Source organism: Protobothrops mucrosquamatus, unplaced genomic scaffold (genome assembly GCF_001527695.2).
Source record: "Protobothrops mucrosquamatus isolate PMUCROS unplaced genomic scaffold, P.Mucros_1.0 scaffold562, whole genome shotgun sequence".
Classification (NCBI taxonomy): Eukaryota; Metazoa; Chordata; class Lepidosauria; order Squamata; family Viperidae; genus Protobothrops; species Protobothrops mucrosquamatus.
The window spans coordinates 16,043-38,197 of record NW_015386865.1 but is presented as its reverse complement, the minus strand read 5'-3'; the positions used below and the strand labels follow the sequence as shown (position 1 = coordinate 38,197).

The 22,155-nt window shown below is 40.5% G+C and overlaps 1 protein-coding gene across 1 annotated transcript in view; it reads right to left on the bottom strand.

Annotated features, from left to right (window-relative positions):
• Positions 1-305: 305 nt before the first annotated feature.
• LOC107288559 (caspase-1) overlaps positions 306-22,155 on the bottom strand; it is a 23,786-nt gene continuing 1,936 nt past the window's right edge. The window contains exons 2-10 of the mRNA XM_029284391.1: positions 19,130-19,402; positions 17,549-17,670; positions 16,622-16,795; positions 15,443-15,677; positions 12,289-12,398; positions 7,927-8,161; positions 7,088-7,243; positions 5,573-5,682; positions 306-326 (exon numbers count right to left, since the gene is read on the bottom strand). Of these exons, the coding sequence (XP_029140224.1) occupies positions 306-326; positions 5,573-5,682; positions 7,088-7,243; positions 7,927-8,161; positions 12,289-12,398; positions 15,443-15,677; positions 16,622-16,795; positions 17,549-17,670; positions 19,130-19,402 (1,436 nt within the window). The remainder of the gene's footprint in view (positions 327-5,572; positions 5,683-7,087; positions 7,244-7,926; positions 8,162-12,288; positions 12,399-15,442; positions 15,678-16,621; positions 16,796-17,548; positions 17,671-19,129; positions 19,403-22,155) is intronic.

Here is a 22,155-nt window from a genome sequence, read left to right as displayed (position 1 = left end):
CAGATGATGCTGTGGGGCATGGGCGCAGCTGCCATGACACAGCTGGGCTACCTGGGCGATCTGCGGTGGGCCGTGGAGGCGGTGGGTGGCCATGCAGGTGGGCGGGGCGCAGAGGGGGGTGGGCGGGGATGGTTTTGGGGCACTCAGTCTCTAAAAGGTTCGCCATCACTGCTCTATAAGATTTAGACACAAATCACATAAAATTCCAAAATAGGGTTGATGGAAGTTTACAATGAGGAATAAGGTGGAGAAAGGACAAGGTTTGGTCAATCCATATTTCTTCAACATATCTGAAAATTATTTGCTTATTGGTCCAGTAGGTTCACCTGAGAAAAAGAGAAGAAAAAGAATGAGCAGCAGCTATTTATTTAAACAATTTACAGTATAAGGCTACCTATCTTGCTCGTATAACTCCGAGTGGCTCACAAAATATTAAATATACAATAATGCCCCCCCGAAAAAGTATAACAAAAATCCACATCCGTGAACATGAAATTATTCAACTCGGCTACTTAACATGGTGATTAAACACTTAAAAGAATGTCTAGGTCCTTATACAAAATTCTTTACATCAATATTTGTTATCTACAGTATATTAAAATGTAAAGTATATATAGATGATATGTAGTGTCTGTTAGTATAACACATACAGGTATACAGGTAGTCTCAACACTTAGACCCTGAAAAAGCTACTTATGACCCAAATTCAAAATTTCAACATCCGGGCCACCCCCAGGTCATGTTGCCGGGCACTCAGCAACCAGCCCCCATTTACAGTTGTTTGCAGCTCCCTGTAAAAACATGATTTATGATGTTTTTGCTGGAAACTGGTGTTTACTTCCGGTTTCTGGTAAAAATGCCCCATAGCAAACAATACTTTACATAGCAAACAATACTTAATGACCTCTGTGTTTGTGGAGGTCATTGCACTGCAAACCAGGTAATAAAATCAGCTCTGGTCATATGGTAACTTGCTTTATGACCCTCATAACCTATAATAATAATTGTGGGGTTCAATTATGGTTATAATTCGAGGACCTGTATGACATGAATTACCATTAGTTTCATTACACTATATTACCTTAATTGTTTACTTTTGAAGCAGGATGAGCAAATAACGTAGCCTCCAAATCATTCTGCCCACGTTTTATAATAAAATCAGAGCTTTGTGTGAATGATTGGATTTTTCTAAAGAGTTTATTGTTTGTCTTGATCCAAGTAGGTGTAAAATAGAAGTGGTAATCATAGAAAAAGGCTAAGTATACCAGCCCTAATTCCAAAGCTCACTCCTATCACTGATCTTACTGATCAAGCATATTGCCTGCCTTATAGCAATGTAGGTGAACGGGGTCTCACAAATACTTTGCAGAGTGCTGGCAATTGTTTGAAGTGATTCATACGCGCTATCAGTTGTAATTGTTCACTACCTTATAAAGAGGGGGCAGGCTATCTTTTCCCAATGTGGGCAGGGGTTGTTGCCAGTGTCTGGGAAATGCAGTGTACAATGATCAGTGTCATCACAGAAGCGGATAGGACTGACTTGGAGGCAGGTATCAGAATGATTATCATAAGGTGTGCAAAACTTAGGAAAAGATTTCACACACATGCTTTATTTCTTTTTCTTGAAAATGTAAAAGAATGTTGTTCTGTTCACATTCAGAGATTTGTCAGATACATTACTTGGGGAGTGGGGGAGCCCACACGTGGTTTGTGATTTCCTATTATTGCTGTTAAAAAAAGGATTGTTTTTCTCCCTATTACACAGAAGAACTGTGAGTTCATGATAGTGATGAGATGTGAAGAAAGGATTTCCTGATTTGTCACAAAAGAGCTTCAGATTTACCCCCAAACGCCAAGAAAAAATCAGCTGGCTGTTGTCTCTCACTCTACTGCTCCCAAATATCCCAAAATTTAGTGATACAGGTGTAAGAAAAAACACTTACCTGGCTTCAATGTCCTGGGAAGAGGTAGAACTTTTTAATCAGGGTGGTTCTGTCCTTTGAGGGCATCTGACATGGGTTGCTTGCAAAGTGCTGCAACACCTGCAAGATGGAAGGCACAGAAACAAACGCTGGTGAGTGCATGTCCAAATCAGTCACCTAGCCCCATCTAAAAGTTAGTAACCCATAATATATTTTATCCGCTTATACATGCTCACTTTATTAACTAGACATTGTAGAAGAATCAGATTAGACTACAGTAGCCAAAATCAGAAAGAATCAATGGATAACTTTTAAGACTAATGATTCGATCTTAAGGTATAGCTTATTATAGTTATTAGTTGATAGGTGTTTGTAATCTGTCCGATATGGAACCTTCATCTGCATAACCACCTTTCTTTTGCCAGCAACTCATCCCAATCTATTTAAATTCCACATTGATCAGGTGATTCCATGGACCTAATGAAGTGAGTTGCAGTTCACAAAATCTTATACCTTAAAATAAAGTTGTTAGTCTTAAAAGGTCTTGCAAGACTCTTATGACTTTACTAATTAGGAATACATAATTCATTCTTAAGGGACTAGGAAGAGGTAGAGAAACCCTTAGAGACTGATGGAGAGCAAGAGTTAGGACTCTTCCCCCCCCCCAAAAAAAACACAAGTAATGTTGCTTTCCACTAGACCAGGGGTAGGCAACCTTGGCTCTTCTTCAACTCCCAGAATTCCTGAGCCAGCCATGCTGAGGGGAAAGGGAGAGGTTTCCAAGCTGAGCCATGCTGGCTCAGGAATTCTGGGAATTGAAGTCCATGAGTCATAAAAGAGCCAAGGTTGCCTACCCCTGCACTACTAGACTAACTATAACTCCAACTCCTGTTTTCCTGTGCATGCTCCATAAGTCCAGGAGAGTAATAATGATTGTGGGTCCAGAGGCATTAGATGCTCTTTCGAAATGCTTTCTAGCAATAGCAGTCTACTCAGATGTTGCTTCCAAGTAAATAGCAATCTGAATTTAGCTAATCTGATTCAGACAGGAATATAGATCAATCTGATCATTCAGCGCCAGAAATCTTGTCTTTGCCCCATGGGCCACAATAACCAGCTGTCCAAATGCTTGCCTTGTTTATCAGGAGTGATTACAATATCCATTTTTATCTTTCTCTTTTCTTAAACTCTTTTCTGCATGGAATGGTTTTGTTATGATGTTGAATCTTGGACAGTCGATAGATTTGCTTTTAGTGCCTGGCTGGTGGATTTTGGCTAGAAGCAAGTTCGTTCGTTCGTTCGTTCGTTCGTTCGTTCGTTCGTTCGTTCTATCTATCTATCTATCTATCTATCTATCTATCTATCTATCTATCTATCTATCTATCTATCTATCTATCTATCTATCTATCTATCTATCTATCTATCTATCTGTGAAGCAGTGACTCTGCTGATATGATGGAATGCTTAACAGACCTTGAAACACAGAGGAGGCAGCAAGATCTTAAGGTAGGAAATGGGTCTGTTACAAAAGACATTTTTGAACAGGAGGGAAGCATGAAAAGCAGACTCAGAGTAACTCCATCTTAAGTATGTCTAAGTATATTTAACCATATAGTATGGCTGTATTACTATCTGTTCCACTACCTTCTCTTATTAGTATCATTATTGTGATTATTATTACAGGTAGTCCTCGACTTACAACAGTTTGTTTAGGGACTATTCAAGGTTACAATGGCACTGAAAAAAGTGACGTATGACCATTTTCCACACTTACAATCTTTGTAGCATTCCCCATGATCATGTGATCAAAATTCAAAGGCTTAGCAACTGACTCATACTTATGACCGTTGGTGTGTCCAAGGTCATGTGATCACCTTTTGCAACCATTTGACAAGCAAAATCAATGGGGAAGTCAGATTCACATAACAACCGTGTCACTTATTTATCAACTGCAGTGATTCGCTTAACAACTGTGGCAAGAAAGATAAAATGGGGTAAAATTCACTTAACAAATGTCTCACTTAACATTAGAAATTTTGGGCTCAGTTGTGGTAGTAAGTCAAGGAGTACCTGTACTTTGTTATTTTGATTACTTTGTTGTTTTGCATGTACACTGAGAGCTTATGCACTGGAGACAAATTCCTTGTGTGTCTCATACTTGGCCAAATAAAGTATTCTTTCTCTTTCTTTTCCTTATTCTATTCTATTCTATTCTATTCTATTCTATTCTATTCTATTCTACAGATAGTCCTCGACTTACGACCACAATTGAGCCCAAAATGTATGTTGCTAAGTGAGACATTTGTTAAGTGAGTTTTGCCACATTTTATGATCTTTCTTACCACTGTTGTTAAGTGAATCATTGCAATTGTTAAATTAGTAACATCGTTGTTAAGTTAATCTGGTTTCCCCATTGGCTTTGCTTGTCAGAAAGTAACAAAAGGTGATCACATGACCCCAAGATACTATATTCACCATAAATATGAACCAGCTGTCAAGCTGGATAAAGAAGGGATGCAAAAGCTTGAAGGACAGTTCAGAACCATCACAGAATTAAGGTACCCTGGATTATGTTCTCAAAGGATTTTTTTTTATTTGTAGTGAGTAGCAATAAGTTTAATGTCTAGATATTTCTAAAGCTATTTAATCATTAGTGAGTTGAATACTATGGATAATTTTGATCAGATCCAATTATAAAATTGATGACATGAAAGCAGTTCTTTGTTTGCTTTCCTCCAATTGGATGTCTTGCTGGCTAGAATTATGGGAGTTGAAAACCAAGATTTTTGAAGGTGAGGGAAGAAGGGAGTTGATGCAAAAAAAGAGAGAGGCTTTTGTTCCTTTTTTGCCTACCAAAATATTTTGCCCACCAGCAAATTTTGTTTTATTTTATGCTCACCATAATTACAAAAAGGAAATCTTCAAACACAATTTACATGATAAATCTATGCAACATTCTTGCAGCTGAATTGTTGAATGATAGAAGTTTGCAGAATCTGCCTACATTCTTCCATTTCTTTATGGACTCTAAGTTTTTGAACATGAGATTTAATTACTAATGGCAGGAAAAAAGGAACAGAAGCTAAAAATATATGATTTAGGGCCACTAATAGCATTGGTTATTATATATCACTTCACAGTGCTTTACAGTCCTCGCTGAATGATTTACAGAGTCAGCATATTGCCCCCAACAATCTGGGTCCTCATTTTACTGACCTTGGAAGGATGGAAGGCTGAGTCAACCTTGAGCCGGTTAGGATCGAACTCCCAGCATTGAGCTCAATTAGCCTGCAATACTACATTTTAACCACTGGACCACCATGGCTCCTAATTCCAAAGGGCCTATGACAATTTGATGCGGCCAACTCACCACGGCCAACTAGCGTGGGACAACTCACTGTGGGACAAGTTATACTAATATGAAAGAAATGATGGAACAAAATAGAATGAAATGTGAATGACAAAAATATTTTTTTTTGGTTATTATTATTTTAAATAATTAAATTGAATTGTTAAATTGTCCCGCAGCGAGTTGGCCATGGTGAGTTGGCCGCAGCAAGTTGGCTGTGGTAAGTTGTCATTCCAATTCCAAAGTAGGTCTTTAATAAAAGAACTTCATTCCAAACATGAGCCTTGTGTTGAAAGACTACCTTCCGGAAGACCTCTTCCAAATTGCAATTCCAGGCATGTTTCTTGATAGTATCTATTAGCTGGGTGATGAAGAGTGATCCAGTTTTAGTGTCTCTCCAGGATAGATGATCTAAACAGACAATGATTAAGCAATTATTCTTCACGATGTCAGACTTCATTCTCTACTTAAGAAATTTTAAACCTATACAGATAGTCTTCGACCTATGACAGTAATAGAGCCTGCCCTTTACAGTCGCAAGTGATGATGGCCATTAAGCAAGATGGCCTCACTTAACAACTAGCATCCCCTGCTCTCCCTGATGCAGTCATTAAATGAACATGTGGGTCGTTAAACAGAGCAGAGCTTCAGGGGTGAGGAAGGCCCTGAGAGATCTAATGCAGACCCTAGCCACTTGCCTTCGGCATCCCAAGACCTCCCTCACCTCTAAGTTACCCTATCGTCCTGCCCCTCATCATCCTTACAGCCCTTGAGCCTCCTTCCCTCCTTCCCCAGGTTACCACAGGCTTTCCCCAGGACCCCACAGGGCTTGGGCTCCACCCCACCTCTCATTATCCATTTACTTTTTGAAGATCTCTAAAGGTTTTCTCAGTGCTGTACAGATCACATTAGGGAAGCAGAATGGAGCGCTCTTAAAAGAAAATTGCTAAGAAGCGGTCCAAAGCAGGACAGAAATTATAAGAATTGCTGCCTTAGCAATACAGGCATTTAGTTGACAAAGCTGTCTGTCAAAGATTGGCAACCAATCAGTTAAGAAAACCTGATCTGGTCCTCTTTTCTAAGTATCAAAAATTCTCTGGCAGGCTCGCTGCAAAAGGCCTAGTCATTCATTCAGTCTACAATAAATTGTGGGTGTGCTGAGTTGTAGATGTGCTAAAACTGGCAGCTACGTCCCAGAGGCAGCCATGCAGCCAGGGATGAGTGGCCTGCCCTCCTTCCCCAATACGAGGTCTGGAGATCTTCAAAAGGTAAGTGTACGATGGATATGAGTAGGTAGGGAGCAGGCCCAAGGCCTATGGGGACTTAGCAGAGTGGCCTGGATAACTTTTGGTTCAGTTACTATACAATGGGGTTAGTTCATACTACATATGGTACTCATCTTTGTTCGTGCTGATCAGATTTCTGGTAGCTTACCTTATTAGGCAGACTCAATCTATTTGGGTGGGATGTGGTTCAATGTATTGTCAAATCCCCAAATCTATCTACCTCACAGGGTTGTTGTGGTGGTGAAAAAGAGGAGGAAGGAGTATTACTATGTTCTTTGCCGTGAGTTACTTACAAAATAAAAGTGGGATTAAAAATCTAATAAATGAATGAATGAATGAATGAATAAATGATTAGGCCTTTTGCAGCAAGCATGCCAGAGAATTTCTGGTACTTAGAAAAGACGTCCAGATCAGGTTTTCTTAACTGATTGGTTGCCAAGCTTTGACATACAGCTTTGTCAACTAAATGCCTTCTCATTTCTGTCCTGCTTTGGACCCTACTTAACAATTTTCTTTTAAGAGTCTCTTACCAGGGGTGGTGGAATATAGGCAGATGAAGTCACTCTCCACATGGATTTTCTGAACGGCATCAGTCTGCAACTGCTTGGTGCATGAATCAGACTGGAGAGAGGCAGGAGCAGATGTAGCTGAGTCCTCCTCAGTTTCCATCCTATACCCATGTTCCTCTGGAGAAAAAAATGGGGGAATCAACAATTATCATCAAAAGCCTCTGACAGAACAGAGGTTACTCACACATGGCTTTATGTTCACCACAAAAGTACAGCATAGCCTTTGATTCCTGACAGGGTTCAATGAGGTAAACTCCCAAGGTTTAAGATAAGGTCCAAAGTTAGTTTTTCCCAACTACTGTATTGCCATTTATGAAAAGTCATGATCCCAACACACTTGAATATTATTCAAACAGATCTTGTGGAGATGAATACAATAAGCAGTAAATATCTACAAATCAGTTTGCTAAAAGCAGATGTTGGTCTTCTAGAGCAGAGGTGGGGAAATAGGGTCCCTTTATGACTTGTGGACTTCAACTCCCAGAATTCCTGAGGCAGTATGGCTGCTCAGGAATTCTGGAAGTTGAAGTCATAAAAGGGCCATAGTTCCCCACCTCGGTCTAGAGCACGGGTGTCAAATTCGCCACGTCACGTGACGTACCACGACTCTTTTTGCATTGCCAGCAATGGGTGGATGCGGCTTCAGTATGATGAAACCAGCCTGCAGGCTGGCAATTTGACACCCCAGTCTAGAGGTTGCTTTGTCTAGTTAAGACCAACAGTTCCTGCAAGAGGCTATATATTCCTGCCAAACATTTGTCTGCCTTCTCCCCTTCCAGATCTCAACTTCAGCAACCTACCACCACGACATGCTTGAAGAATGACCACCTTGGGCTTTCCCCTCAAAGCTGGGCAATTTATGTTGTTGAAGGTGGAGAAGATAGTTTTAATGGAGAAGATGTCAGACTGTTTGTCTTCTGAATTGACTCCATAAAGGCTGTCCAGATGGCCATGAGACATGAGTACCACAAACATCCCATCTGAAGTCTTGTGTTCTTTCCGAGCTGCAAAATTCTTCAAGCAAGTGGTTATTTCCTGAAAGCAAAGAAAGGGGAAGGTGGGTCAGGAGTGGAAGTGCAGTTTCTAGCTAACTCTGCACTCATTATTAAAATTGAGAAGAATGGGGATACCTTCTTGCAATTGCACTATATTTTAATATTATTCAAGCTTAGGAAAAATTCAATGCAGAAACAATTTCCAGCTTTCTAGATCTGAATGGGAGGGCTGTGCAGCAAATCTCCATATGTGAGATTTGTGAACACCATCACAAATCTCCAATATGGAGATGGGGGGGGGGGGCGGGCGGGGAAGGGCCTATCTTCATGGCTGAATGGAAGGCTGACCTCATCATGCCCTCCAAAAGAAAACACTCTGGCCAATATCCTCAGTGGAAAGTTAGCATCCTCAACTGTTTTTTGGAGAAACAATTATGGGAGATGAAAAAGAAACAATATGCTGGCATTTGAAATTGAAAAAGGTAGTGCAGGAGAGCAAGTTCAATTATCAATCCAGACATATATTTTCCTTATACCAAATTAGGTATAAACAACTTGGTAACCTACAGTTCTTTGGAGTTGAGGTCCCATCAACTCCAACCAGCATGGCCATAAGCCAAGACTTGCTGGGTTTATAATTTAAAACATCCACAAGGTATTAGATTATCAGCGTCTGTGCTAAATATTATTGTATAAATAGCAGTTTAACAAGATTGCCATGCTTTATTCAGTTTTGAAGCTGCTAGGTCCACCCACTGTGGGCGACTAGAGTTAATACACATACTGTATTAAAGGGCAAAATCAAGACCTCCACGGTCTCTTCCAACTCTATTATTCTATTTTATTCTATTCTATTCTATTCTATTCCATGAATGTTTAGCTTTCACTTAAAGTCACTAGATTTTTTTCCCTTGAGTAAAAAATTGAATTTTACTCTATATTTATTTATTTATTTATTTATTTATTTATTTATTTATTTATTAAATTTATATCCCGCCCTTCTCCTTGCGGACTCAGGGCGGCTGACAATCAATTAAAAATACATAAATAACAATTACAGAGTTAAAATTAATTAAAAAGAAATATTTAAATATTGTCTAATTAAAATATGATTAAAACCCCTCTAAAAATTGCCCTAGGCCAGTCCCGCTTGTNTTCCATGGACCTAATGAAGTGAGTTGCAGTTCACAAAATCTTATACCTTAAAATAAAGTTGTTAGTCTTAAAAGGTCTTGCAAGACTCTTATGACTTTACTAATTAGGAATACATAATTCATTCTTAAGGGACTAGGAAGAGGTAGAGAAACCCTTAGAGACTGATGGAGAGCAAGAGTTAGGACTCTTCCCCCCCCCCCCAAAAAAAACACAAGTAATGTTGCTTTCCACTAGACCAGGGGTAGGCAACCTTGGCTCTTCTTCAACTCCCAGAATTCCTGAGCCAGCCATGCTGAGGGGAAAGGGAGAGGTTTCCAAGCTGAGCCATGCTGGCTCAGGAATTCTGGGAATTGAAGTCCACGAGTCATAAAAGAGCCAAGGTTGCCTACCCCTGCAGTACTAGACTAACTATAACTCCAACTCCTGTTTTCCTGTGCATGCTCCATAAGTCCAGGAGAGTAATAATGATTGTGGGTCCAGAGGCATTAGATGCTCTTTTGAAATGCTTTCTAGCAATAGCAGTCTACTCAGATGTTGCTTCCAAGTAAACAGCAATCTGAACTTAGCTAATCTGATTCAGACAGGAATATAGATCAATCTGATCATTCAGTGCCAGAAATCTTGTCTTTGCCCCATGGGCCACAATAACTAGCTGTCCAAATGCTTGCCTTGTTTATCAGGAGTGATTACAATATCCATTTTTATCTTTCTCTTTTCTTAAACTCTTTTCTGCATGGAATGCTTTTGTTATGATGTTGAATCTTGGACAGTCGATAGATTTGCTTTTACTGCCTGGCTGGTAGATTTTGGCTAGAAGGAAGAGTCGGCAAGTTCTATCTATCTATCTATCTATCTGTGAAGCAGTGACTCTGCTGATATGATGGAATGCTTAACAGACCTTGAAACACAGGGGAGGCAGCAAGATCTTAAGGTAGGAAATGGGTCTGTTACAAAAGACATTTTTGAACAGGAGGGAAGCATGAAAAGCAGACTCAGAGTAACTCCATCTTAAGTATGTCTAAGTATATTTAACCATATAGTATGGCTGTATTACTATCTGTTCCACTACCTTCTCTTATTAGTATCATTATTGTGATTATTATTACAGGTAATCCTCGACTTACAACAGTTTGTTTTGGGACTGTTCAAGGTTACAATGGCACTGAAAAAAGTGACGTATGACCATTTTCCACACTTACAATCTTTGTAGCATTCCCCATGATCATGTGATCAAAATTCAAAGGCTTAGCAACTGACTCATACTTATGACCGTTGCTGTGTCCAAGGTCATGTGATCACCTTTTGCAACCATTTGACAAGCAAAATCAATGGGGAAGTCAGATTCACATAACAACCGTGTCACTTATTTATCAACTGCAGTGATTCACTTAACAACTGTGGCAAGAAAGATAAAATGGGGTAAAATTCACTTAACAAATGTCTCATTTAACATTAGAAATTTTGGGCTCAATTGTGGTAGTAAGTCAAGGAGTACCTGTACTTTGTTATTTTGATTACTTTGTTGTTTTGCATGTACACTGAGAGCTTATGCACTGGAGACAAATTCCTTGTGTGTCTCATACTTGGCCAAATAAAGTATTCTTTCTCTTTCTCTTCCTTATTCTATTCTATTCTATTCTATTCTATTCTATTCTACAGATAGTCCTCGACTTACGACCACAATTGAGCCCAAAATTTATGTTGCTAAGTGAGACATTTGTTAAGTGAGTTTTGCCACATTTTATGATCTTTCTTACCACTGTTGTTAAGTGAATCATTGCAATTGTTAAATTAGTAACACCATTGTTAAGTTAATCTGGTTTCCCCATTGGCTTTGCTTGTCAGAAAGTCACAAAAGGTGATCACATGACCCCAAGATACTACATTCACCATAAATATGAACCAGCTGTCACAGAATTAAGGTACCCTGGATTATGTTCTCAAAGGATTTTTTTTATTTGTAGTGAGTAGCAATAAGTTTAATGACTAGATATTTCTAAAGCTATTTAATCATTAGTGAGTTGAATACTATGGATAATTTTGATCAGATCCAATTATAAAATTGATGACATGAAAGCAGTTCTTTGTTAGCTTTCCTCCAATTGGATGTCTTGCTGGCTAGAATTATGGGAATTGAAAACCAAGATTTTTGAAGGTGAGGGAAGAAGGGAGTTGATGCAAAAAAGAGAGAGGCTTTTGTTCCTTTTTTGCCTACCAAAATATTTTGCCCACCAGCAAATTTTGTTTTATTTTATGCTCACCATAATTACAAAAAGGAAATCTTCAAACACAATTTACATGATAAATCTATGCAACATTCTTGCAGCTGAATTGTTGAATGATAGAAGTTTGCAGAATCTGCCTACATTCTTCCATTTCTTTATGGACTCTACGTTTTTGAACATGAGATTTAATTACTAATGGCAGGAAAAAAGGAACAGAAGCTAAAAATATATGATTTAGGGCCACTAATAGCATTGGTTATTATATATCACTTCACAGTGCTTTACAGTCCTCGCTAAATGATTTACAGAGTCAGCATATTGCCCCCAACAATCTGGGTCCTCATTTTACTGACCTTGGAAGGATGGAAGGCTGAGTCAACCTTGAGCCGGTTAGGATCGAACTCCCAGCATTGAGCTCAATTAGCCTGCAATACTGCATTTTAACCACTGGACCACCATGGCTCCTAATTCCAAAGGGGCCTATGACAATTTGCTGCGGCCAACTCACCACGACCAACTAGCGTGGGACAACTCACTGTGGGACAAGTTATACTAATATGAAAGAAATGATGGAACAAAATAGAATGAAATGTGAATGACAAAAAAATTTTTTTGGGTTATTATTATTTTAAATAATTAAATTGAATTGTTAACTTGTCCCGCAGCGAGTTGGCCATGGTGAGTTGGCCGCAGCAAGTTGGCTGTGGTAAGTCGTCATTCCAATTCCAAAGTAGGTCTTTAATAAAAGAACTTCATTCCAAACATGAGCCTTGTGTAGAAAGACTACCTTCCGGAAGACCTCTTCCAAATTGCAATTCCAGGCATGTTTCTTGATAGTATCTATTAGCTGGGTGATGAAGAATGATCCAGTTTTAGTGTCTCTCCAGGATAGATGATCTAAACAGACAATGATTAAGCAATTATTCTTCACGATGTCAGACTTCATTCTCTACTTAAGAAATTTTAAACCTATACAGATAGTCTTCGACCTATGACAGGAATAGAGCCTGCCCTTTACAGTCGCAAGTGATGATGGCCATTAAGCAAGATGGCCTCACTTAACAACTAGCATCCCCTGCACTCCCTGATGCAGTCGTTAAATGAACATGTGGGTCGTTAAACAGAGCAGAGCTTCAGGATGGGGAAGGCCCTGAGAGATCTAATGCAGACCCCAGCCCACTTGCCTTCGGCGTCCCAAGACCTCCCCCACCTCTAAGTTACCCTATCGTCCTGCCCATCATCCTTACAGCCCTTGGGCCTCCTTCCCCCCTTCCCCAGGTTACCACAGGCTTTCCCCAGGACCCCGCAGGGCTTGGGCTCCATCCCACCTCTCATTATCCATTTACCTTTTGAAGATCTCTAAAGGTTTTCTCAGTGCTGTACAGATCACATTAGGGAAGCAGAATGGAGTGCTCTTAAAAGAAAATTGCTAAGAAGCGGTCCAAAGCAGGACAGAAATGGTAAGAATTGCTGCCTTAGCAATACAGGCATTTAGTTGACAAAGCTGTCTGTCAAAGATTGGCAACCAATCAGTTAAGAAAACCTGATCTGGACCTCTTTTCTAAGTATCAGAAATTCTCTGGCAGGCTCGCTACAAAAGGCCTAGTCATTCATTCAGTCTACAATAAATTGTGGGTGTGCTGAGTTGTAGGTGTGCTAAAAATGGCAGCTATGTCCCAGAGGCAGCCATGCAGCCAGGGATGAGTGGCCTGCCCTCCTTCCCCAATACGAGGTCTGGAGATCTTCAAAAGGTAAGTGTACGATGGATATGAGTAGGTAGGGAGCAGGCCCAAGGCCTATGGGGACTTAGCAGGGTGGCCTGGATAACTTTTGGTTCAGTTACTATACAATGGGGTTAGTTCATACTACATATGGTACTCATCTTTGTTCGTGCTGATCAGATTTCTGGTAGCTTACCTTATTAGGCAGACTCAATCTCTTTGGGTGGGATGTGGTTCAATGTATTGTCAAATCCCCAAATCTATCTACCTCACAGGGTTGTTGTGGTGATGAAAAAGAGGAGGAAGGAGTATTACTATGTTCTTTGCCGTGAGTTACTTACAAAATAAAAGTGGGATTAAAAATCTAATAAATGAATGAATGAATGACTGAATAAATGATTAGGCCTTTTGCAGCAAGCATGCCAGAGAATTTTTGGTACTTAGAAAAGACGTCCAGATCAGTTTTTCTTAACTGATTGGGTGCCAAGCTTTGACAGACAGCTTTGTCAACTAAATGCCTTTCCTTCTCATTTCTGTCCTGCTTTGGACCCTACTTAGCAATTTTCTTTTAAGAGTCTCTTACCAGGGGTGGTGGAATATAGGCAGATGAAGTCACTCTCCACATGGATTTTCTGAACGGCATCAGTCTGCAACTGCTTGGTGCATGAATCAGACTGGAGAGAGGCAGGAGCAGATGTAGCTGAGTCTTCCTCAGTTTCCATCCTATACCCATTTTCCTCTGGAGAAAAAAATGGGGGAATCAACAATTATCATCAAAAGCCTCTGACAGAACAGAGGTTCTCACACATGGCTTTATGTTCACCACAAAAGTACAGCATAGCCTTTGGTTCCTGACAGGGTTCAATGAGGTGAACTCCCAAGGTTTAAGATAAGGTTCAAAGTTAGTTTTTCCCAACTATTGTATTGCCATTTATGAAAAGTCATGATCCCAACACACTGGAATATTATTCAAACAGATCTTGTGGAGATGAATACAATAAGCAGTAAATATCTACAAATCAGTTTGCTAAAAGCAGATGTTGGTCTTCTAGTGCAGGGCTTTTCAACCAGTGGTACGGGTACCACCTGTGGTACATTGGCACCTGGCAGGTGGTACGCGACCATCCTAGAAAAGTGGTAGCGGGGGAGGGGAATGAGCTGAAGCGGTGGCAGCACCGCACAAGCCTGAGTGAGAGATGGCTGGAGCTGTAGGGCTCAGCGGAAGCGCCAGGATCAGTGCCGTTTTCCAGCTGATCGGCGCTTCTTCGGGGCTGTCAGGGCTCAGCGGAAGCACCAGCATCAGCGCCAGGCTCCAGCTGGAGCTCGGTGCTGATCTTGGTGCTTCTGCTGAGCCCAGAAGCGCTGATCAGCTGTAATGTTGCAGCATCTTCAGGGTCTTGTGATTTACATTCAGATGCTTGGCAACTGATTTATATTTATGACGGTCACAGTGTCCCAGGGTCATGTGAAGTGACCAAAACCTGCTGCAACCACCCAGCAGACGGGGGGAATAAAAACCAAACACCCCCCTCACCCCACCCCCGCTGCCAATTCTCAACAGAAATGCTCACAACAATGAAAACCTCGGACAGGAGGAAGAGCGCCACTGGGTGGCAGGCAGGTGTCTTGCTCGGCTGTGGCTTGGGAGGCACTTTTTTCAGTGCTGTTGTAACTTCAAACAGTCACTAAGCAAACTGTTGTAAGTCGAGGACTACCTGTACTTTATCACTTTTTTTCTTTTTTTGGGGGGGGGGTCATCAAGTTTTTGACATCTTGCTAGGCAACTGGTGGTACTCGGATATTGCCATATCCTAAAAGTGGTACAATGGGTGAAAAGGTTGAAAAGCCCTGTTCTAGAGCAGAGGTGGGGAAATAGGGTCCCTTTATGACTTGTGGACTTCAAATCCCAGAATTCCTGAGGCAGTATGGCTGCTCAGGAATTCTGGGAGTTGAAGCCCAGAAGTCATAAAAGGGCCATAATTCCCTACCTCGGTCTAGAGTATGGGTGTCAAACTCGCCACATCACGTGACGTACCATGACTCTTTTTGCATTACCGGCAATGGGTGGGCGCGGTTTCAGTATGATGAAACCAGCCCGCGGGCCGGCAATTTGACACCCCAGTCTAGAGGTTGCTTTGTCTAGTTAAGACCAACAGTTCCTGCAAGAGGCAAACATTTGTCTGCCTTCTCCCCTCCCAGATCTCAAGTTCAGCAACCTACCACCACGACATGCTTGAAGAACGACCACCTTGGGCTTTCCCCTCAAAGCTGGGCAATTTATGTTGTTGAAGGTGGAGAAGATAGTTTTGATGAAGAAGATGTCAGAGTGTTTGTCTTTTGAATTGACTCCACAAAGGCTGTCCAGATGGCCATGAGACATGAGTACCACAAACATCCCATCTGAAGTCTTGTGTTCTCCCCGAGCTGCAAAATTCTTCAAGCAAGTGGTTATTTCCTGAAAGCAAAGAAAGGGGAAGGCAGGTCAGGAGTGGAAGTGCAGTTTCTAGCTAACTCTGCACTCATTATTAAAATTGAGAAGAATGGGGATACTTCTTGCAATTGCACTATATTTTAATATTATTCAAGCTTAGGAAAAATTCAATGCAGAAACAATTTCCAGCTTTCTCTTTCTAGATCTGAATGGGAGGGCTGTGCAGCAAATCTCCATATGTGAGATTTGTGAACACCATCACAAATCTCCAATATGGAGATGGGGGGAGGGGGGCGAAGAAGGGCCTATCTTCATGGCTGAATGGAAGGCTGACCTCATCATGCCCTCCAAAAGAAAACACTCTGGCCAATATCCTCAGTGGAAAGTTAGCATCCTCAACTGTTTTTTGGAGAAACAATTATGGGAGATGAAAAAGAAACAATATGCTGGCATTTGAAATTGAAAAAGGTAGTCCAGGAGAGCAAGTTCAATTATCAATCCAGACGTATTTTTTTCCTTATACTAAATTAGGTATAAACAACTTGGTAACCTACAGTTCTTTGGAGTTGAGGGTCCCATCAACTCCAACCAGCATGGCCATGAGCCAAGACTTGCTGGGTTTATAATTTAAAACATCCGCAAGGTATTAGATTATCAGTGTCTGTGCTAAATATTATTGTATAGATAGCAGTTTAACAAGATTGCCATGCTTTATTCAGTTTTGAAGCTGCTAGGTCCAACTGACTGTGGGCGACTAGAGTTAATAGACATACCGTATTAAAGGGCAAAATCAAGACCTCAAAGGTCCCTTCCAACTCTATTATTCTATTCTATTCTATTCTATTCTATTCTATTCTATTCTATTCTATTCCATTCCTTGAATGTTTAGCTTTCACTTAAAGTCACTAGATTTTTTTTCCTTGAGTAACAAATTGAATTTTACTTTATAAACGTAACTTTTTTTTTACCTGTGAGTTTAAATTGGTCATTATTTCCACTTTGTATCCCAGATCTTCTAGGAGAAGCGTCATCTGTTCCAAGTCTACCTCAGCCCCCTTTCTAAATTTCAAGTGATCGAATTTGATATTGCAGATGATCAAAGCCAGGCGTGTACGAGTCCTGGGATCATTGATAGGGTAGATCTGCATAGGAAAACAAAAGTGATTCGCATCCTGAACTATAGTTATGCCAAGCATTCATTTATTTAGGGCTCTTCCAATTCTTATTAATCTTAGTCAGTGGTGGGGGATCCTGGAAACTATTTCAGTAGCATCTGAATGATCTTATTGGCACTGCAAAATCTACAAACAAGGCTGAAAAATACAATGGTTTTGCTATTACTCAGAATTTAGTGTTTAGGGATTATTTGAATCTAAAGATGTATTCCACTTAACCATAAAAATAAAATTGTTAAACCAGACCCAAAATAGTCTGACTTCCAGTTTGCTATAGTGGGTGGCTAGGTACTTGAGGAAACCCACAAACCTGATTTGAAGGCAAGATTTCCCTTTCCTTCCCCTTCATGTAACCAGCAGCAAATATTCAGAGGACATGGCAATTCTATGAAGCCACAGAGTCCATGAGTTGTCTACTTTTAAAGCTAATGAAGGTATTGTGGTCACATTATATTTAAAGGTCCCTTAGTTTCATGTTTTATTTGTTGTTAGATATAGAACAGAGGAATCCCAACTCATTTTTCTGCTTTAGAAATAAAACAAGGTAATATTTCCAAAAGCCAGGATGAGGAGAATTTAAGAAATATTCAAAATTCCTGCTACAAAAGATGAATTTTCAGTTCACATCTGTGGCTATCCTTTACAGCAGCTACTGAATGAAATGAAGTGCAGTATTTAAGCTCAAGTCTTGGATAGATCTAACTAGGTCTGCCAACTCACCTCGGTGCCTTCTGTAGTCTGTATTTGCTGAAATACATTCTGAGGACAAAGCCTGACCCCGTTTTTAGATTCCAGGAACTGGACTTCTTCCTTTGAGATGTTACCTTCTATTGGCTGGACAACTGGAGATGGGAGGAAAGTTGAACACGTCTAAGTCGAAAAAATGGTGTCACTTAATAATTTATAGTGAACCCAGTCGAAGTCTGGAAAATTTAACGATTTAATGTCAGGGATCGTCGGGTAGTTTTCCCGTGACCCTTAACATTATGTTGTAGTGTCCCTGTGAACAAAAGAACAGTCGATGTTCTCTTGATTTTAGTGAATCATTAATCGTTCAGACCCGGGACAGAAAGAGCATGTCCTCCTGCTCATTGGCTCCACTGCCATAGCAGATCTAAAAAATATGCAAAAAATTAAGCAACATGAATAGAGCTGCTGGCAAAGGATAGCTGTGAAGATCTTGGCCTTTCCTCCACATTGCTGGTCTCCAAGAAAGCCTTCAAGATGCTAACGAGAAACCTAGCAGATAACTTAACACCCAACCTGAAGCCTACCAGCCTTTCTGATTCTCATAGCCTAACTTCAGACCTATCCCTTCAAATTATTCATTTAAGAAAATGTATATGGCTGCCCAACTCAGTTGAAATGAGCAATTGACAAAATCACACGAGAATGTTCTCACACAATTTTTGGAGGTTTCAGAGGCCCTGTAAGAATAAGGCCTTCTCACATGACTTCCAGAGGGTCCAGAAGCTGCGTAAGAGCACACCACAATCTGATGTGGCCTCTGCAGCCTCCAAAAAGCATGGAAAATTCTCACATGATTTTTCAGAGGTTCCAGACACTGCACAAGAATATACTCTCACATGACCTCCGGACCCTCTGGAAATCGTGAAAGAGGACTCTGTTCTCATGCAGATTCTGGAGCCTCCAAAAAGGGTACAAGAACGAGACATGCTTTCCTGTTCTTTTCAGAACAGGCCACGCAAGACAATTCTCTAAAGTTTCCAGGTCTCATGTGACCTCAGATAGAGAGACAAAGACAAATCGAAAAATGTTTACAATTATGTGAGTTTTTATTTATTTATTTATTACATTTATGTGCTGCCCATTTCACTATCCAAAGCAACACTTTGTTAAGAATTGTTTTTCCTTTGTCCGATGGGGAGGGCGTGACACACCAACAGAGTCAAGTTAGGCTTTTTCTGAATTTTTGACACGCCGAGCCCAAAATGTTCGCCATCACTGTCCTAATCCAAAAAAAAAAAAAAAATTAAGGGAGAATTTTTATAAGATACAATGAAGCTAATTAAAAATTGGAAGGCACCCAAATTTCATCTTAGTATATACTGTAGAAATGTTCTTATGAATGTGCTACTAAAAAAACAGAAATACCATCTTATGATAAAGTTTCCTTTCAAAATGAGTTATTACACCAATGTGGCCAAACCTAACCAGCCCAAACACTTTGGGGCACAACACACAGCCTTTGCATGGTTCTGGGCCACAGCAACTAAATTCGGGAGGAAGGCTAGTCATTTTGGCTCAAAGCTAGATGATATGCTATAAGATCACAAGTACCAGCAGGAAAGTTTTGGAGATCCAGTTGTTCAGCTAAGAAAGCATCTCGGGTCTGGAGGAAGACAATAAAGCGCCGGCTAGCTTCAGGCCCTTTTCTTCTCACATTATCGATCAACATTCTTGCTTGGTCCTGCCTCTTATCTTTCGTATTCACTTCTTCCAGCTCTTCATCCTCCATGATTCTCTCACGGAGCAGATCATCCAAGAGCTGGCTGATGATAGCTTTGTTAATACGCTTTATAAACTCTGTGCGCACATCCTCCAACCTCTGATCTGTAAGGAAAGCAAGTGCATTTTTCTAAATTTATCACACTGACTTGAAGAATTACAATTTTACTGAGATCCACTTACATTCTTTTCGTGTCGATTCAAAGTTACAACAGCCTTGGAACAAGTGGCTTATGACCTGCATTCGAATTTACAATTGTTGAACAACCTTTGCACTCATGGGGTTGCAGTTCGGGCAATTGGCAACCTGCTTGCATTTACAATTGGTTGCAGCATCCTGCAGTCAAGGGATAGTAATTTGCAACCTTTTTTTTTTGCTAATTTCTGGCAAAAAAAATGCCCATTGGAGAAGCTGGATTTGTTTAATGACCACATTATTTGCTTAACCACCACCATAAAAATCAGGCCTGACTCAACTTATAAATGCAATGACTTATGATAGAAATTATGGTCCCAATTGGGTTTGTAGCCGAGGACTACCTGTAATTTGTAGTGCTGACTCTTAGATTAACATCTTACTGTAGCTATTTATATACTGGGTGTCTACTATTTATATACTGGGTGTCTACTCTCACTGTAAGTGTAGATATGTGTACAAGAATGCCAGAAAGTGGTTTATTAGTTTAGTGTGCCATGCAAATAACAACACATGATTAATCACATTTGGATTCAGTGTGATGTGTAAACCAGATTTGTGTCTCTGTGTGTGCTCTTTCTTTTCTCCAATCAGAAATATTGGGATTACAATTCCTATAACCCCCAAACAATGTAAGTCTGGAAGATAGCTTTCTAATAGGAGCAGGCAATTAAAATATAAACTAGTATATATTATCTCCAATTAGCTCACTTTTCTGCCCAGAGAACCCGCAAGTGGTTAAGTCTGACCAATGACTGGATTTTATGTATTATAAAATTAACCTGGGATTCTGCAGAAAGCGAAAAAGGTGATGCTGGACTCTATGTAATCACAACCCCTTAGATCAGGGGTCTCCAACCTTCGCAACTTTAAGACTTGTGGACTTCAACTGCCAGAATCTCCCAGCCAGCAAGCTGGGTTTCACTGCAGCAGATACAAACAAAATCATGGAGGAAGGCTTGCCCAATTGCAAAAAGTTTGCACTAATGGACAATCACTATCACCATTTATTGAAGGCAAAATGGCGAGTCCCTAACATGCAGGCTCACTTCCAGACAAAACAATGAGTTGCAGTCCCCTCCCCATTTTGTTTTTTTAAGAACATGTACTGGGCCCAGAGCATTCTTGAAAACACTACTGTCCGACCATCCACCCACCCACCCATCCAGTTATTCATTCAAAAGAAACAGAATAAAAATATCAGATGGAGCCAAGAACATTGTGAATGCTAAAACATTTAGTGGGCAAGTTGGTGCTTGCAGGCTTTGCATTGTTGATTTCGGATATGTTTATACTGAGACATCTCATAAATACTGTATGGAAATTCTTTTTTTCTCGTATGCAGATACTAGAGGCAATAGGAAAGGTCTTGACTTCCAATTACTGCATCACAAGTCATTGTGATGTTATACATGACACATCATCCTGTTGAAAAACTTTCATTTTGCTCTTAGATGTTTTCCTTTTGGGCCTCTCGTTTTTGGCACTTACATCCTTATCCTAAAATTCCTGGAAAGTTACATAAATAGGCGCATCAAGGAACTCATACCAGGCCAGCAGTTGATTCAGGGTTAACTTCCCCTTGTTTTGAGTTTTGAACATAGTTATCAGGGACAGAAGGATGAAAGCTGTAATATTTTAGTAAAGAACACACCTTCTGGGAGGACTATCTTCTATCAGAAGTGTGAATATGAGTAATCCTTGACTTACAACAGTTTGTTTAGTGACCATTGAAATTTACCATGGCACTACTTACGACCATTTTTCACACTTATGACCATTGCAGCATCTCCATGGTCACGAGATTTACAGTCAGATGCTTGACAACTGGTTCATATTTATGACTGTTGCAGTGTCCCGGGATCATGTGACCATCTTTTGCGACCTTCTAACGAGCAAAGTCAATAGGAAAGTCAGATTCACTTAACAACTTTGCTACTAATTTAACAACTGCAGAGATTCACTTTTAACAAATGTGTCAAGAAAAATTGTAAAATGGGACAAACCTCACTTAACAACTGTCTTGCTTAGTAACAGAAATGGGCTCAATTGTGATCATGCCGAGAACTACTGTACTTTGTCGCTTGTTTTCCACTGCCTGTTAATGATCAGTGTCCCTTTGTTTTCTGAAAGGGTATAAAAGCTATGCTAATCTGGGTATATATATCTTGATTTATATTGTAGTCCAGAGAGGACAATTCTTTGGAACCAAATTGAATGCCACGTAGGCAGTTATGTTAATCTATATCTGAGGAAACAAGAGTGTTTGTCTACTCCTACATGCCTTATTTACTTAAAAGATTTATATGACCGGACAATTTAAGCAACTCTGGGAGGCTCACAACGGCAATAAAACCAGTAACTATAAAACAATCTCAAAACAATAAAACTCCTGCTCCTTAATCATCCTTTGCGATGCCCCGCAATAAGCTCCAGTTGCTCTCCTTCCATACTATCTATACCAGGGCTTTTCAACCAGTGGTACGGGTACCACCTGTGGTACATTGGCACCTGGCAGGTGGTACGCGACCATCCTAGAAAAGTGGTAGCGGGGGAGGGGAATGAGCTGAACCGGTGGCAGCACCGCACAAGCCTGAGCGAGAGATGGCTGGAGCTGCAGGGCTGTCAGGGCTCAGCGGAAGCGCCAGGATCAGCGCCAGGC